This window comes from Psittacula echo (assembly GCF_963264785.1).
Source record: "Psittacula echo genome assembly, chromosome: 3".
Taxonomy (NCBI): Eukaryota; Metazoa; Chordata; class Aves; order Psittaciformes; family Psittacidae; genus Psittacula; species Psittacula echo.
Window position 1 is genome coordinate 28,884,463 of NC_137736.1, and position 16,343 is coordinate 28,900,805.

At 39.2% G+C, this 16,343-nt stretch overlaps 1 protein-coding gene across 2 annotated transcripts in view; it reads right to left on the reverse strand.

The window, feature by feature from the left end:
- Positions 1 to 16,343, reverse strand: part of GRIK1 (glutamate ionotropic receptor kainate type subunit 1) — a gene marked incomplete at both ends in the record, with an annotated part of 177,704 nt that overhangs the window by 77,075 nt on the left and 84,286 nt on the right. For both annotated transcript variants that reach the window (XM_080612276.1, XM_080612275.1), the window contains one exon: positions 1,327 to 1,494. In XM_080612276.1, coding sequence (XP_080468402.1) covers positions 1,327 to 1,494 — 168 coding nt within the window. The remainder of the gene's footprint in view (positions 1 to 1,326; positions 1,495 to 16,343) is intronic.

The window sequence follows — 16,343 nt, forward strand, 5'->3', positions numbered from 1 at the left end:
ATTAATGGCGCTCCATAATCTCTGTTTACTGAGCAGGCAGTAAAGCCTAAAGCCCTCAGCAATGACAAAGGAAATAAAGAACCAACACACACTAACATTTTAATACCTTTCCAAATCAGTGAAATGCTAGTATCAACAAAAAATTCTTTCTCCTGGTGCCTATATCTCAGACAAAAGGATCCCTCTTGTAGTTAGCTTTTCTTTCCCTCCTGTGTATTTTTAGGCTAACAGACAGAAGATGAAGTAATACTAATTATTTTTCTCCATTAGAAAAATTTATTGCAAATGTTTCTAATAAGGTTTATGGGTTGGAGACAAGCCCTGTGCTTAGTTGCAATGCTGTACTCTTTGTAAGGTAGTTCTTCATGGGAAATAAGTACCATAAGAAGAATTTAGTAACTTAGATGTTTGAAAGGTGATGGATCACCACCATTCTAGAATGATCCATGATGTGAAGCATGTTTATTTTGCAGCCTTCGTTTGCCTTCATAGCAGACATATCTTTTGCCTTATAGCAAGAATATCTTGTACAACATACAGTGACAGATATCACAATGAACTGCAAATCACATCTGTAAAGTCTTAGTGACTTACGGGTCTTTTGTCAGACTTGTTTGCATGAGGTTGTGCGCACACCACGGAATTCCAGGAACTAGATTGTTCTCTATAAAATTCTATCAAACTTCAAGGTTGCCTCCTAGAGGCAAAGGAATACATGGTGCTCAAGGAAAGTTGTAACTTTTTTCCCCTTTCTATTTTGGTCTGCAAGCAATTTAGATGCAAGTAAATTAGGCCATAATTTTCCCTTTGAGAATAAAAGAATGGGAAAAAAAATCCAAATTTGTCAACTCCAATTCTTCTAGTTGTTTATGACAGAGAAATTTACTTCTATCTCTAAACCACTGAAGTGTTAATATTTCAGGACAGGGAGGTAACTGGCCTCTGTTCTTCAAAGTACAATAGAAATAATTTTTTAAGTATGATGAATATCTGTGTATGTGTTCTAATTATGGGTTGTGACATCCCACTGTGCTCCCTGTTAGTCTGTGATCATTTTCTGCAGAATTCCAGGTGGCAAATCTATTTTTTGGAAAGAAAAATGGGTTGGACTTGTCACCTTCCATCTGGGGCTCTTAGCGTGCAGAGAGGATGTAGGTGTTTTACCAGAAACTAGATGACAGGTCCAAGTCAAGCTCGATTCCTAGTTCAAATAACTTTGAAAGACGAATTTTATGTTACCATTCATATACATATATTACAATTGGAACAAAAAAAAGGAGACCAGGCTGGGGAAAGGTAGTAGAGAACAGTAATTGAGATAACTACCTCTTCTCGAGGCTTCAAAACTATCAAAAAGGTTAATTCTCTGGATGTCATAGGTTAATGTGGTATTAGGCATCAGTGTTCTGTTTCTATTAATGTTGGTGACTGCAAACTTGAAAGCCAGTTCTTCAGTATTAACAGGTTCATTTTCCACAGTTTCAAATATCCCTCCTGTTGAAACAGAGATAAATGATAAGTATTATTCACCTCTTCATCACTGGACATAAAAAGAGAAAAATAAATTATGAACAATAATAACCTGAGTGTCCATAAAATTGCTGTTCAAAGCAGTGCAGTAAAAACATATTCAACCATTAGTTATTATCTAGAATGTCACTGTAGATTAACACAATATTATGAATGTTGCTTAGACTAACATCAGTGAAAGATGATGCATGTTTATTATTCAGACCTTTCAAACTAAAATTTGTAAATGCTTGTGAAAACTCCTATCAAGTTCTTAACTAATTAGTGATATTCGTAGGTCTTGTTCCTCCTGCTCCAATCTATGTTAGGAGATGAAACTTGGATGTGTCGGAGATGCTTTCTGAAGTGTTTCTGCAAATCCTGGCAGTACAAGATCCATATTCAGAAGTGTGTTAGGAGCTTGAGTAGAAATGGACTTCAAGTTTCCACTTGAGATCTGTCTTAGTAGGGCTTTGGTTTTTTATAAACCTCAGGCAACACTGTTGGTTATTTCTCAGTTTGCTCAGGGACAGGTGAATATTTTTACTTTTTCAAAGCTCATTGCTGAATGAACTGAACTTGTTCAGATAGAAGATTTCACCTCTGCGCTGAAGTATCGAATGATGTCTCCAGTGGTGCAGTATCTACCAGCACCATCATGGCACTGGTTTAAACGTCTCCTCACAAGGACAATGCTAGATATAGCACAACTGCTGCCAACTTCCTATAATTCCTCTACAAGATAACCTGTAAATAACCAATCTGAATTTGACTGTAAATATCCAATCTGAATTTTGTAAGCATAATGGACTTCTTTGGCATATATTCTGACATGGGGAAGGTGGCTGTGTTTCAAGTCAACAGGCTGTCCCACTTATACTGGGATATCTACTCCCTCTAGCCTCTAGAGACTTTATTATGCCAACAACACATTCAGACTGTCTGGGAGCATTGGGATTTGATGAATGCATAATAAACACAGCTAATTTGAAAAAAAATAGCTCCTTTAAACAGCAATCTCCAGCTTCAGTACTTGATTTTGCAAGTATAATTTACTCATTTAGTGCAAGTCACTAGAGAATACTTTGTATTTCTCAGTTACATATTTTTATACTTCCCCATGTGAAATCTGAGCCCTAGATATTGCTTTATATTTTCTGAGTATCAGAATGTATTCAGCTAATGTGCTGCAATCTCTTGCAATTTTGATGTCACCAATGTAGGAATAGTGCAGTCATTAGCTGACAATCAGGAAATGGAACACAGTGGAATTAAAACCTGTTTAGAATTTTAACTTAGCAATGAAAACACTGGAGGCTATCAAATCTAAGTTGGCAATGTAATCTCTAGGTACTCTTGAATATGCAGCATTATATTATATTATCTCTCAAGCCCATATATAACAACACCTTAACATGACTTAAGCAATTTGCCAACTTAAGCAATTTTCTTGCTCACTATATCTCTTTCTCATTTACAATACACATGTATTAGAACCTTAAAGACTTCCTCATAAGTGCTGCTTTTGGAACTAAATATAAAACCTCACGTTGAATACAAAGATGCAGCAGGATTTTTGAGATTTGCAAACTGTAGGATCACCAGAAGGAAAAAAATCTAAAGCCTGTTCTTTCAGATCCTATAATTCCTCATTTCAGTAATGAAATCAACAACTTTTTTAATTTTCTAGTTAAACAAAGTTTGCTTTCCCTCCTTTCACCTGAGAAAGACAAGTATCTTCAGTGAGCTATAATGCCAGCTTCGTCTTAGACCATCAAGATACAACTGCTGTGTTTTGCTTGGATGCCTACAAGAATTAGCAGAACATTGCTTCATAAGGCAAGGTTGATGTCACTGAGTATAATGGACAGCCTGAGACAATTATTTAATAAGACAGTGCAAACACCATCTCTCCTAACTTTCAATAAGATGAGTCTCTTAGCATTTGATTGTGGCAAAAAATATTCTCTATCTTGGAAATCATTGTTATGCTATGCCCGTATTTTATTTTATTTTTTTTTTTTAATTAAAACAACTTCATTTCAGGGGTGTTGGAACTAGATGATCTTGAGGTCCTTTCCAACACTAACTATTCTATAATTCTATGATTCTATGATTTAACCACCTTGAGGTAACTTTCATACCTATACATACACAAGCACTTTCTCATTCTAGGACCTGAACTTTTTCCAGACCTCTAATCAGTTTCCTATTTAATAGAGATTAATTTTAATCAATGTGTACCTATGAACCATTTATACTTCATTGGCAGAATTTTGCAAATTTTTGCTTGATCCCCTTTTAAAAAAGAGTAGAAGCTTACTGGGCAGAGGAAGGAGTGGAAGGAAAAGAATGATGGAAAGAGTCAAAGTTTTGCATGGATGTGCTTCCTAAGCAAACTAATCAAAACTGTATATGCACTATCACGTACACTTCAGTTCTTCAGAGAGGTCTCTCTGGAAGTCAGCTGGATAATCAATATGTTGGTACCCCTTCAACATATTTTCCAGGTTCCTTTTGTACATGTTAACATAGCAGTAAAGCACTTAGAGAGAACTTTGGCTGCACACTTTAATTTGATGGTAAGGTGCTCAGGATGGGTCTGACTAAGAATGGGACAGATAGTTAAGAAGTTCATAATTTTACACAGGAAATTTTGTTCAGCTGAACTGGAGGTGCTGAATAGGGTGCCATCTAGAGTCTCTGAAAGCTAGTGCTTGCCCTCCCCAGTAGGATGGGAAAGTCCTGAGACCACAAAAGTCATTCTTCCAAGTCAACAAATATTTACTTGACTGAACGTTCTCCTGATTAAGCCCTAAAATAAGCACCTAGTAGTGCCTTGCTGCCCATGAACAAAGTCCATGAGATAGTTTATGGAGGAAATTGTTGCTTACTGTGAGTGAAGTTTGGGATAGATGCATTGTGAAAAGTTTGAATTGCTACCTATTTGAGCTTGATTTTTCTGTTGGCACATATATGTGTAGAAGAGTTGAAAAGTCTATAAATCTGCATCACAAACAAGCCAGCAGACAAAATCTGTCTGTCCTATGTAGAAGTGTTTCATGCATGTATCCTTAATGAAATCTAGCAATTCAGTAAAGTTTCACTTCTCTTGTGTTCTGCTGATGACTCACAGCCAAGCTTAGAATCTATTGTAAGGTCCAGGTTAAAAGAGAAATAGCAGAGTAAGTGACAAGTTTGATGAACCAGTTTGTCAGATGATTCATTTAAATAAAGTAATTACTGTACAGCATTTTAAAAACAAATCAACCACAGGATTCTACAAAGAAAGAAAAAAACAATTTATATTAACTCAAGATATATAAGGTTATTATTGCTAAGCACAAAACCAAGCACTGGTTTTCAAAGTAGGCTGCTAGTAGCACACATATGGGACAAAGATTAAATTGTTGAGCCCTCCCTTTCACCTCCTCCCCAGTTATACAATCAGATAGTGAATTTGCTGCAGGAGCTTCAGCTGACCAAAGGCTGCTTAGTCCTGGTCAGTGGCAGACCTGGCCTTTCTTCTGCATAGGTGCTATGTCTGCCCCCATGATGAGTGGGATCAGCCACTTGAGTCATCAGGAAGCTGCCTACCAGAAACCAGGTAAGTGAAGGAGCTGTAGGTGTGGCTCTGCTTCACATGGATGTCAACACCTCCCAGGGGCTGTTCCCTTGGGTACAGCTGATAAGCAATTCCAAATGTAGGTTACCTGATCCTACTGAGTGCAGGGAGTAACTCTGCCAGCCACATGTGAGAACATCAGTAGCAGAACCCAACATTCGCATTAGATTCACTTAACTGGTAATCCTGCTTCGGCGCACATGTGTGAGGAAACCTGTCACTGTCAGCATCTGCTTTATAAAGTGATGTCTGTGAGGTTGAAGGAAAAAAGCTGTATATGCCCCTACTTTGAATTTAGCTGTAGAAAGTAAGAGGAAAATGACTACTTGGTTAATGTTGCTTTGACAGAAATGAGGGCTGAGCCACATGAGTGACTGCTCTTCAGAGAGGATCGAGGGACGCGACTCAAACTGACAAATATGACAAAGCATCAGCCCCATTCATCCTCTGAAGGTAAAAAAAAAAAATTCTACGGCAAGTAAAATGTCAAAAATATAAAGGCACATCTCAGTAGGCACACCTGAAAAAGCAGTTTCACTCCTCCTGAGCAAGCAAAATTTCCATTTAAAGGGGTCGTCATGGACCGAGAGAGTTTTAGAAAAGGTTATGGCTGAATCAATTTCCATACCTCTCAATGGGTCTCAACATTTTGCTTCAAGACAAGCAGAATGCAAAACCTTGCTATTGGGAAAATTCTTTATCCCTGTTTTAAAAACAGTCATAAACACCAACAGCTAAAAATTGTTGACCTTTCTGATGGCAGTTATTGACCTATCTTCCTAAGCTTCTTTGGTCAGGTTTCCTTGAAGCAAAATATCTCACCAACATTTTTCAGTCCCAAAACAGCAGATGTATTGTGTTTTTTAGCTGCATATATGTAGAACTACCTGAGTAGCCTTGAAGGAATTTCTGTGATTTCAGTCAGTGGTATCACTTTGATGCTTTCAAAGTAAAGTGCTAACTTTTCGAAATACTTAAAAAATCTATATCCGTCTTGCAGGGAGATTTTCCTTACCTACTCCACAGCAAACATAAGAACAGCATCTTACTGCTTTAGTTGGGTTTTTTTTGTTATTTGTTACTCTCTATTAAGACACTGTAGAAAGACACATGAAATGGAGGTAGGCTTGCAGAGAAAGACAGTACCGATAGCCTGCAAAACAGAGATGTGAAAATGCAATGCTTTTCTAGGGTGGTCTCTATTTCTGACACATAGAGGAGACAGAAAGATTAAAAATGTGTTGTGCTCTTAAGTCAGCCCAAACACACTGGTCACCACAGACAGACATGCCAAAAAAGAGGTTGTTTTTTAAATGTAGATCTTACTTTGCGACATTCTCATGTTCATTATCTTGGTGGATAAGTATCATATTTCCTAGTTGAATTGTTAGAAGTCTTTCCAGTACATGGAGCTGTGAGGCAGCTCCATGCAGGTCTGTGTCCACGCTTACACACTAGAACAGCAGTCAACCTTCTTCTCATGCCAGGATCCGACTGTGTATCAGCTACTGAACTGAGCTCCACATATTTTATATAATATTCTTTATTATTAATAGAATAATCTCTACTTTTTAACCAGTGGAAAATACTGGCAGTTTAGGGAGGTCAATTGCTTGTACAGTTAAAGTGTTGCTGAATACTAGATACAGTATTAGAATCATAGACTCATAGAATAGTTAGGGTTGGAAAGGACCTTAAGATCATCTAGTTCCAACCCCCCTGCCATGAGCAGGGACATCTAACACTAAATCATGTCACCAAGGCTCTGTCCAGCCTGGCCTTGAACATCGCCAGGGATGGGGCATTCACAGCTTCCCTGGGCAACCCATTCCAGTGCCTCACCACCCTCTCAGTAAAGAATTTCTTCCTTATATCCAATCTAAACTTCCCCTCTTTAAGTTTTAACCTGTTACCCCTTGTCCTATCACTACAGTCCCTGATGAATAGTCCATCCCCAGCATCCTTGTAGGCCCCCTTCAGATACTGGAAGGCTGCTATGAGGTCTCCACGCAGCCTTCTCTTCTCCAGGCTCAACAGCCCCAACTTTCTCAGCCTATCTTCATACAGGAGGTGCTCCAGTCCCCTGATCATCCTCGTGGCCCTCCTCTGGACTTGTTCCAACAGTTCCATGTCCTTTTGATGTTGAGGACAACAGAACTGCACACAATACTCCAAGTGAGGTCTCACGAGAGCAGAGTAGAGGGGCAGGATCACCTCCTTCGACCTGCTGGTCACACTCCTCTTGATGCAGCCCAGGATACAGTTGGCTTTCTGGGCTGCGAGTGCACACTGAAGCCGGCTGATGTTCATTTTCTCATATCCAAGGACCATAAGTCAATCCACCAGATATAATGAGATTTAAAAGATACATTTCCGGGATTTTTATTTCCTGCTAGATTTTTGCCTCCCAGCATGCCATCTCTTTCCTTCAACCAGCAATACAAGCAACTTAAATACAATAAATCAGCTACTTATATATGCATGTGACTTCAGGAGTAGCCATATTAGTAGTAACACCAAGTATTTTCATATTCTGACAGAAATGAAAGTGAGAAACAGGAGGTGTCAATAAAGCTGAAAGCCATATGTTGTTTATGTTCATATTCAGATTCTACACTTTGAAAGAATGCTGTCTGAAAACAAACATGCTGACCATGCAGTAAAAGCTGTTTGAAATATTAAAACATACAGAAGGACAGCAGAGGAAAAAAATAGAGCTAAGATTAACAATTAAGATTTTCCTCATAAAGGCACAGGTATTTTTCCATTGAATAGAGAAAAAAGGGACTTTCTATGATTTATAACTCTTTCCAGTTAAGGATAAACTCCTCATTTCTGTATCACTGATGTCCAGGTTTCCTTTTCTTGTCTAAGGATGTCCTAGTTTCACAGTCTGAGCATAAGATGTGCACCTTCTCATCTGCCTGGGGAGGTGTTTGGCGCACAGGATGACACACTGAATAAGTGACGTGTAACCAGAGGGCCTGCTGGATGTCACTGCTCCATCCCTGTAGCTTTGAGCCACCAACAGCTTCCAAAGGAAATCCACCGCCATGACATGCAGGTGATTTGCTAACAGGATTTCCAGGAACATCTGAACATCTATCTCCTGGAGGGATTTATGCTCTGAGAAGCCTCCCCTCCTTTCCACAGTACCATCTGAAAACAGGAGGTCCATGAGGCCTAATTAAAACCCACCCGTCAGTGACCAATGAGAAATGAGAGTTAAAATCCTAATGACCGTGAAGATATGTGTCACTGTTTTCCCAAAAGAGAGGCTGTTGCTGATGCCAATTAGGAGTTTTATAAAGCCAAATTAGCATGTAGTTTGCCCTTGCTCTCTGTCGATATAGATATGGACTCACATCACTCTGATGCCAGGATGGCTATGGACTCACATGCGCCTCTTTAGCTCAGTGGGGCTGGTAGAGAGGTAAGGATATACCTGTTGGCTCAAAAAGGACCAAGACCCAACAAAATGGCACTTATAAAGGTTTTTTCTCCAGATAATGTCCACTTACAGAGTTAAAGATCTTGCTACCTGGAGTGAAAGCACTTGCTACTGGAAACCCTCTCCAAGCATTTTTTTTCCATCCTTGCCTCTTACCAGAGGCCATACTGTCCTATGTCACATGGTGTCTGACTAAGAATCAGTGAGAGTACATTCATTACAGAGTTAAGTCTGTGCATTCATCTTACCAGAAAAGAATAATCAAATAAGTTATTACTTAAAGGCTTACCTTCAGCAGACAGTTTAACAGCATCTTTCTTTTCAAAGTTAGCTCAATGTGTAAGATTAGTCCAGAAACTGGCCATTACCTCTGAATTATACATGACCTATAAATCAATCTGTTACATGTGTGTGTCTATATTAAAAGAAAAAAAGTTTCTTAGGAAGAATCATTAACAAATCCTGCAGTAAACAGTAATTGCATTTTACCTTTGCAAATTCAGGCTGAAGGGGGTTTACTCCCCTAGGTTTTCATGGAATTACATGCATGGGGTTTGCATTTGGCTCACAGAATGCAAACTGAAATCATTAGCAGTCTTTGCACAGGTGAGTTTAGCCTTGCAACAGGGACCTCTGAGTTAGACAGCTATTATTGTACTCATTTTACAGACAGTGAAACTGGGAGCTTGAGCCCCTCTGTCTTCAATCTGTTCAAAAGCTGTTTTGGAAACCTTCCATACATTGTGCTCTGTTTCAGATTATTCCCTCCCTTTTTCAAGCCCCTGCCCTTACCTTGGCATTTACCATCTTTGCATTCACCCAGCCTGTTTCTTGTCCAGTGTGCCTTCAATTTTAGTCATTGCTAAACCCTGCCAAATGTCACTGCCATTTCATCGCCTGTGCCAGATCCTGGATCTGGATAATTTTTCCTCCATAACTCATCACCCGTCTGTGGGCTCCTGTTTTAGGATGCACTTCAAACAAAACTCAAAGCCAATACCCTTGCCCTTTCTACACTCTACCCTCTTTTTCAGCCATCTAAATCTAAAATAAGAGACAGTGGGCACAGAAAGGCAAATACCTCACTCTGGTGCTCACCTGAATTTTCTGCCTCCCTTATCCCCATCTCTGCATTTGTTTGCTCTGCTGTCTCTGTACATTACAAGCTCCTCCAGGCTACAAGAAATTTGCAACCAAACAGAATAATTTGGAGCAGGGCTGACCTTGAGGGTCATGGTTACATTTTCTTTCCAGGCCTGCAAGGTAGGACTGGGAGCTGAAACCTGTGACAGGTTCACAACCTGAAACTTGACCAAGAAAGATGAAAGGGGGTGCAACCCAGGCATGAAACACAGCAAATGTGAGGACTGTTCTCTTAAAAAGATTAGGTTTGTTTATAGAAAAGTCACTGACTATTTGACAAATTGAGTACCTCATACATTCAAAACTGCACATCAGAAATCCAACACTGGGCACGTATTTAGGATGTGACTGTATTCCAGTCGCTTTTGTGAAGATTTTGCTCTCAGCTTTAACAAGAGGTGAGGTATTGTTTATCATGCTTTGCAGTCTAATTCTAATCACAGGGACACAGCCTTTCTGTTACTTTCATGCAATGTGGTTAGTGCTTAATTACACAGTGATGAAACTGGTAAAAATCACATTTCAGTTTCAGATCTCATGCAGACAGGTATAAGGTCTGTGACTGCCAAAGAGCTACAACCCTTTATACCTGGTCAGAATACATAATTCACAGCAAACAAGACCTAGCTAAAGATTAAGATGAAGAGCACATATGAGGGAAAAGATCTTAAATAGAAAATGGTAAAGCATTTCTCTATCCAAAACATTCTTTATGAGAGCCAAGGACAGGTTTTTATAACTATTTGTGCTCTAGCAAGGTGCTGCATTCAGCAATGCTTTTACCATTTGGCAAGCAGAGACAAAAATATGTATGCGTGTATATACATATATGAAAATTTGATCTTATTAAGATACAAAGGTCTGCCTTTTTCCAATGGGATTTATTTCAGTTCAGCTTTTGAGTTTGGAGGTATTTCCCAAAGGTTCAGTTGGCATGATTCATGTTATACAATTTCTAAGTAATGAACTTTTTTTAACAGGGAAAAAAATGGTTGACCTGATTTAGGTATGTATCTCCTGCAATACAGGGGCAGTACTAGCTGGAAAACAAAGACTCATTTCAGAGGTGCAAACTCTCTATTTGATAGAAATTTTAAAAAACTATTGTCTTGTTACCTTTATTGTATTGCTTTTACTTGATGCAGAGGCTAGTCAGGGGATACAGAAAATGTAAGATAATACATATGTTATTTATATATCTATATGTTTGTTGTTCTTTCCCACACATAACTCCACTTTGCCTAACTAGCTATCAATGCATTGCAGCATCAACTTCAAATGAGACAAAAACCTGGTTTTGAGAAGGAAAAAATTGGTTCTAATTATCCAGTTACACATGCAACATTGGGCCACATCAGATGCTATTTCCATCCATGCAGCAAGGAAAGAATAAGAATTGTTTCCATTTGCTTCTTGGAGCTAGAAATAAAGAGATGAGCCTCGCAGAGACAAGGGTTAGATTTTGTGTAAGATGTTTTCCCCAGAAGGAGGGTACTGGCTAAAGCAGCACACAGAGAATTTCAGCACCCCACTTCCCCTCTGCCCATATGTATGATCTGGCCCACTTGGCAGAGCATGGCTTGTATGCTGTTCTTTGCAAAAGTACACAGGACATCAAGACTCCACCTTCAAAAGAACCACATTTTAATCAGGATGTGTGGCATGAACAGAGCTGTTCTCTTCAGAGCTCCCCAGTAACCCCATGAAACAGGGCAGTGCTGTTACAGGATGCACTGGCTGCAGCACAATGAAGAAGCCCTCGCTTAACGCAGATCCTCTGCTAAGTGCGTCAGGTGAATGTTTTGGCTCAGTGTGAGCATGGCCAAAATGCTCATAAAGATAGTTAGAGTATAAAGTAATAAAGCCGTTCTCTTAGCTAATGAGATTATCTTGGTGAACGTGTTTGTTAACCGCACATTGGCAGCAGCTATGTGGCTGGATCCACCCAGGGGTGGATAGCCCTGTCTGTGCCTTTTGGTATAATCTTCCTGCTATAATCTTCTGCTCTGTCACTTGTGGGGCAAAAATGCTCCAGGACTCTGCAGAAACAGTGGTTACATTCCCTTGTTTTAAGGCTTTCAAACTTCACTCCCCATCCTTCTGTTCAGCAGAAATAAGGCTAAAAGTTTCTACTTGTTTAAATAGGTTTTGATCAAATTCTCTCATGGCTAAGCATTTCTCCCATCCTGCTGTAACAATTTAAATAGTCCCACTGGAAGAGAAAATTACTTCCTGGTGTCTTTAAAATCTTTGAGAGTAGTACTTCAGAGGTATGGTTTTCCTGCATGTCTATCTGACTCAGAAGGTTTACCTCTGAGACATTCAGACATCTTGACATATTAATTGCTGATCACCTGCTGGACTGCAAGTTGCTTTTGAAAATGGAAAGGGATGGAAAGGCAACATGAAAATAGAGAGGAAGGAACAACCACAGAAATAAACTCCCAACATTTACGTTAAGTAATAAAGGAAGGGAAAAATAATTTCACAGAAATAAAAAGCAGACAAGGAGAATGAAAAGAAAGCTGTTGATTGAAGACTAATGGCATTGAGCTGCAGAACTTCACGGAAGTTTTATTTACTGATTTTATCTGGTTCCATCTCAAAAGTATTAGATTGCTTAAAAATATAGTAAGATTTGTTGCAGATATAAAGTATTTGTACCTTACAATTGAGGAAACCTTGAGCCAAACAGAGCAATAGAGACCCTATCAAACAGAATAGCAAGAAAATTGTATTTGGAGGGGTTTTGCCACCCTGGTAGGTACCTCATTACAACAGGAGGTATGTATGTGCAAAAAAAATGCTTTACCATCTTCCCTGCAGTGGTTGCAATATATTACACTTTCCAGAAAGCAGCAATCAGTACAGTATGCGCAGCCATTTTACCTTTTTTTCTGCACTTTGGCACTAGATGACCCATAGAAAGATGTATAGCTTCATTCTACTGAAGTCCTGAAAAGGTTACTCAGGAGAGCTATCCCTAGGTGTGAGAATATAACCTTACTATAAAGCAATTGTGAGCCTGCATATGCAATGAAACTACTTCATGATTGACCATTTTTCTCAAGCTGTTAGAAACAGAAAGACATTTCAAAATCCTAGACTATACTTTGAAATGTGCATTACTCAGTAAACAGCATTTTTATGCATAAACATCAGGGTTATATTTTTAAAAATTATATACTCTTTCTTTTCATCAGTACCCATTAAGCACTATTATCTCTAAGATGCTTAGGAACATAAAGTCTATATTAAAGCTGAAGAAATCTGAGCTTATCCTGAAAAAGCATGGATAAACTCAGATCACAGACTGTTCAAAAGTACATCCTTTGCAGAAAGGAGGTGGTGGTGAAGGGAAGTTTAAGTTGGTAGGAGGGACACTTTAAACTCTTTTTTTTCTGAATTCCAGCTGCTACAACTCCCCTAAAGGCAGTGCTGCCTATCAATCCAGGAATGATTGACGTGGTGGATGCCAAGAAGCCCCCAGCTAGCAAGCTACAGCAAAGATCTTCATTTATAAATTACTATGCACACTTTGCATTTTTAAGCATGTAAAAACTAGTATCCTAATCAGGAGTTTAAACTTTAAGGATACAAAGATTACATTTGCTTTTGCTGTGACACTCTGCATGAAGTAATAGTGAATTTTAACTTTGCTTTCCTTCTAATATGCAACAATGTTTTTATGGTAGATTCCTTTCAGTCTGAAGTTGGTCCTCTCACTCTGGAGGAAAGACTTAGAATCATTCAGCTAAAATGAAGAGGACTTTACTCATGACTGTCACTGCCCTTCCTTCTCCCACAGTGGCTGCAGGTCCCCAGGGCTCTTCACTAACCCTGCTGAAGTCTCACTTCATGGCTGGAGCCTCTGCCCCACTGGTGTAGGCACTAAGTGAAGTCAGTGGAGAAGGACTAAGCCAGAAAACAAGAAACCTGCTTCGGTGTATTTATCTTTCTCAAAAGAGGGGGAAATGTAACCTCTCTCATCTTTCTTTTTGTTGTTGTTACAGTAATATGAGAGACTTGCGTAGAACAGGGCAGCCAATAAAACAGGGGCTAGGACAGTGGCCTGAGATATGTGCCCCCTCTCTCCAGCCTTACAGGGAAATGCTGGTTTATACTCAAACAAACTTAGTCAACAAAATGGTGACGGTATGCGTCTGTTTCTGTGAAAAGCATAATAAAAATTTTTGTGACAAATTTGAGCCCGGGACATGTGCGGACTTCCAATGCTTCTTTCGTGCATGAGGCAACATGTCCTGTACTCTTAACACCGAGCAATTGAATCAGAAATCCTCCTGATGCAGCTTCAAAAGTACACCAAAGACAACACTTGGGAACTTCTTGGCACCTTCCTCTGCTGTCCACATCTACAATCCTGGCAGATGCAGACCCCCAGCAGAGCAAGGAAGAAGGGAATCAGTGCAGGGAAGCTGCTGTTCCCCACTCCTCCTCCCTCAGAATCATCTTTCATTTGCACCTTCTCAATGCGCAGCCCCATCCTTGCTACCTTTTCCCCTGCAGGTCTGCTCAGCTTCATTTAGATGTAAACTGGGTTTGGCCCAACAACCATTTAAATATGGCTATCACTGAAATAGACCATTGAGCCAAGTGTGCTTCCATCCTCATCAGACCAAAATGATGGCATTTCTTGTAGCAGCTCAGCAAAGGGTAACACCAGCTATGTTTTATAGCTATTAGATAAAGGTGGATGCTCAGAACTCAGAACACATGCATCAATAAAACATAGGCAGTTTGACATATTGCTTGCTGAGCTTGTTTGGTTTACAGGGGAACTATGTAACATGTCTATTAGGAAAAGATTATTCTATGGAAGAAGCCTTGAGCCCCTCTGACAAAAAAAACCAAAACAACCCAAAACACAACCAAAACAAAAACCAAGCCATAAAGATTGGTGTCCTGCATAGTCGCTTTGAGTATGTTCATGCTGCAGCTAACCTAGTGGAAGATTTTCCCAAGCCTCTTTTACTGCTCTTGTGCACAGTTGAGCCTGTAGCAACATGGCAAAGACTTGCAGACTTCTAGAAACAGTTGCAAAATACAGGTAAGAGTGTCAGAAGCCACTTGGATCATGTCAGGTATGTAATTAAGGAAGTATAAACCTGAAGTTTAAAAACAGAAACTTAAAGAAGATGGGATCTAATTGATTTCATTAAAATAAACACCGCTCCTCCCCCTTTTTTTTAGTGGCACAGAGAAAAGACATAACCCCAAATGTTACTAAGTTTCCCACTGGATCACTTGTTTTGATTCTCTTCAAACTCCAAGCACACCACTGGGATGGGGTGCTTCACTGAGAGTCCTCCACAGTTTGTAAGATGCAAGGAAATTGGTAGGTTTTGCTCAGGATTTTAAAGAATAATGAACCTATTATTCTTTAAGTTTTATAGAAATATTTTTCCCCATCCTTCTGGATTATTCTTTCCCTCTAAAAGAGGTAATAACATAGTTTCATCCTCAAATCGTCAAGTATCAAAAAGGAATGCACAGAAAATGAGCTGACATTTTTCTAAACAAGGTATTATTTATATTGCAGTCTCAGCATAGCAGATTCCTTCAAGAAAAATAGCAGGATATATTTCCAGTCTTGGAAAGAATAATGTCTAAGTAGGCTCATCTAAGATTATGCTTTTAAGGGTGGGGATTGCAGATTACTCTTACAAGTAATGTTTAATCAGCACCTGCACTTTGAGTTGCTGTATTTCTTTATAATAATGATGCTTGACTCTTGAAAAGGCATTAAGCTGAGGTGCCTGCAATTTAAAGCTTTCTTGGTAATTATCAATCTGGAACATTTCTATTCCTCAATCCGCTGAGGGCCATTTGTGTTTGAAAAATATCTTACTCGCATCTACATTTGCAAATGTTAAAATAACAAGTGTAAACAGAATGCATCTGCACCTAATCACAACTTTACATGAAGTGTTAAATTATACAACTTCAATAGAAATTTGGGAAAGGAACCCAAACAACAATAGGAACACTGTTTTTTTGTTTGGTTTTTTTTGGTTTTGTTTTTTTGTCTGTCCCGTCCCCCCGTGGCCCCCGCCAATGTATATTCTTCAAAAACCCATGATCTAGCAAGGCTGATTTGAAAATATTTAGAACATGCAGGGGAAAACAAGACCTCTCAGCAGCGTTAAACCCTCTGATGGAGAACCATATGGTTCCTATACATAATGGGGTCTAAATTAAAGGGAATGTAAGAGCTTTAACTCCAGAAACTCTTACTTTGGAGGGACTTTCTGGGTGCTATCATCACATTTCTTGATGCTGAATATCCCTAGAGGTTCTTTGGAATCAAACTTTTCATTTGTATGTGAATCTGGGGACGTGAGTGGCTCCTACTCAAGTGACTCACAAAATCTGTAAAAGAAGTAGAGTTTAGGTAAGCCACCTTCATGCTATATAGGCAAATCTCAGGATAACTGAGCTAGCAATATTATAACCAGATAAAACCCAAACATCAAATGTTTAACATTTGTACCTGGTGCATACATACACATTTCTTTCAACAGCAACCGCACTCAGATTGAAGCATTCGAGTGCTGGGACTTACAACTCAATTTGCAAAGATGAAATCAGTATAAA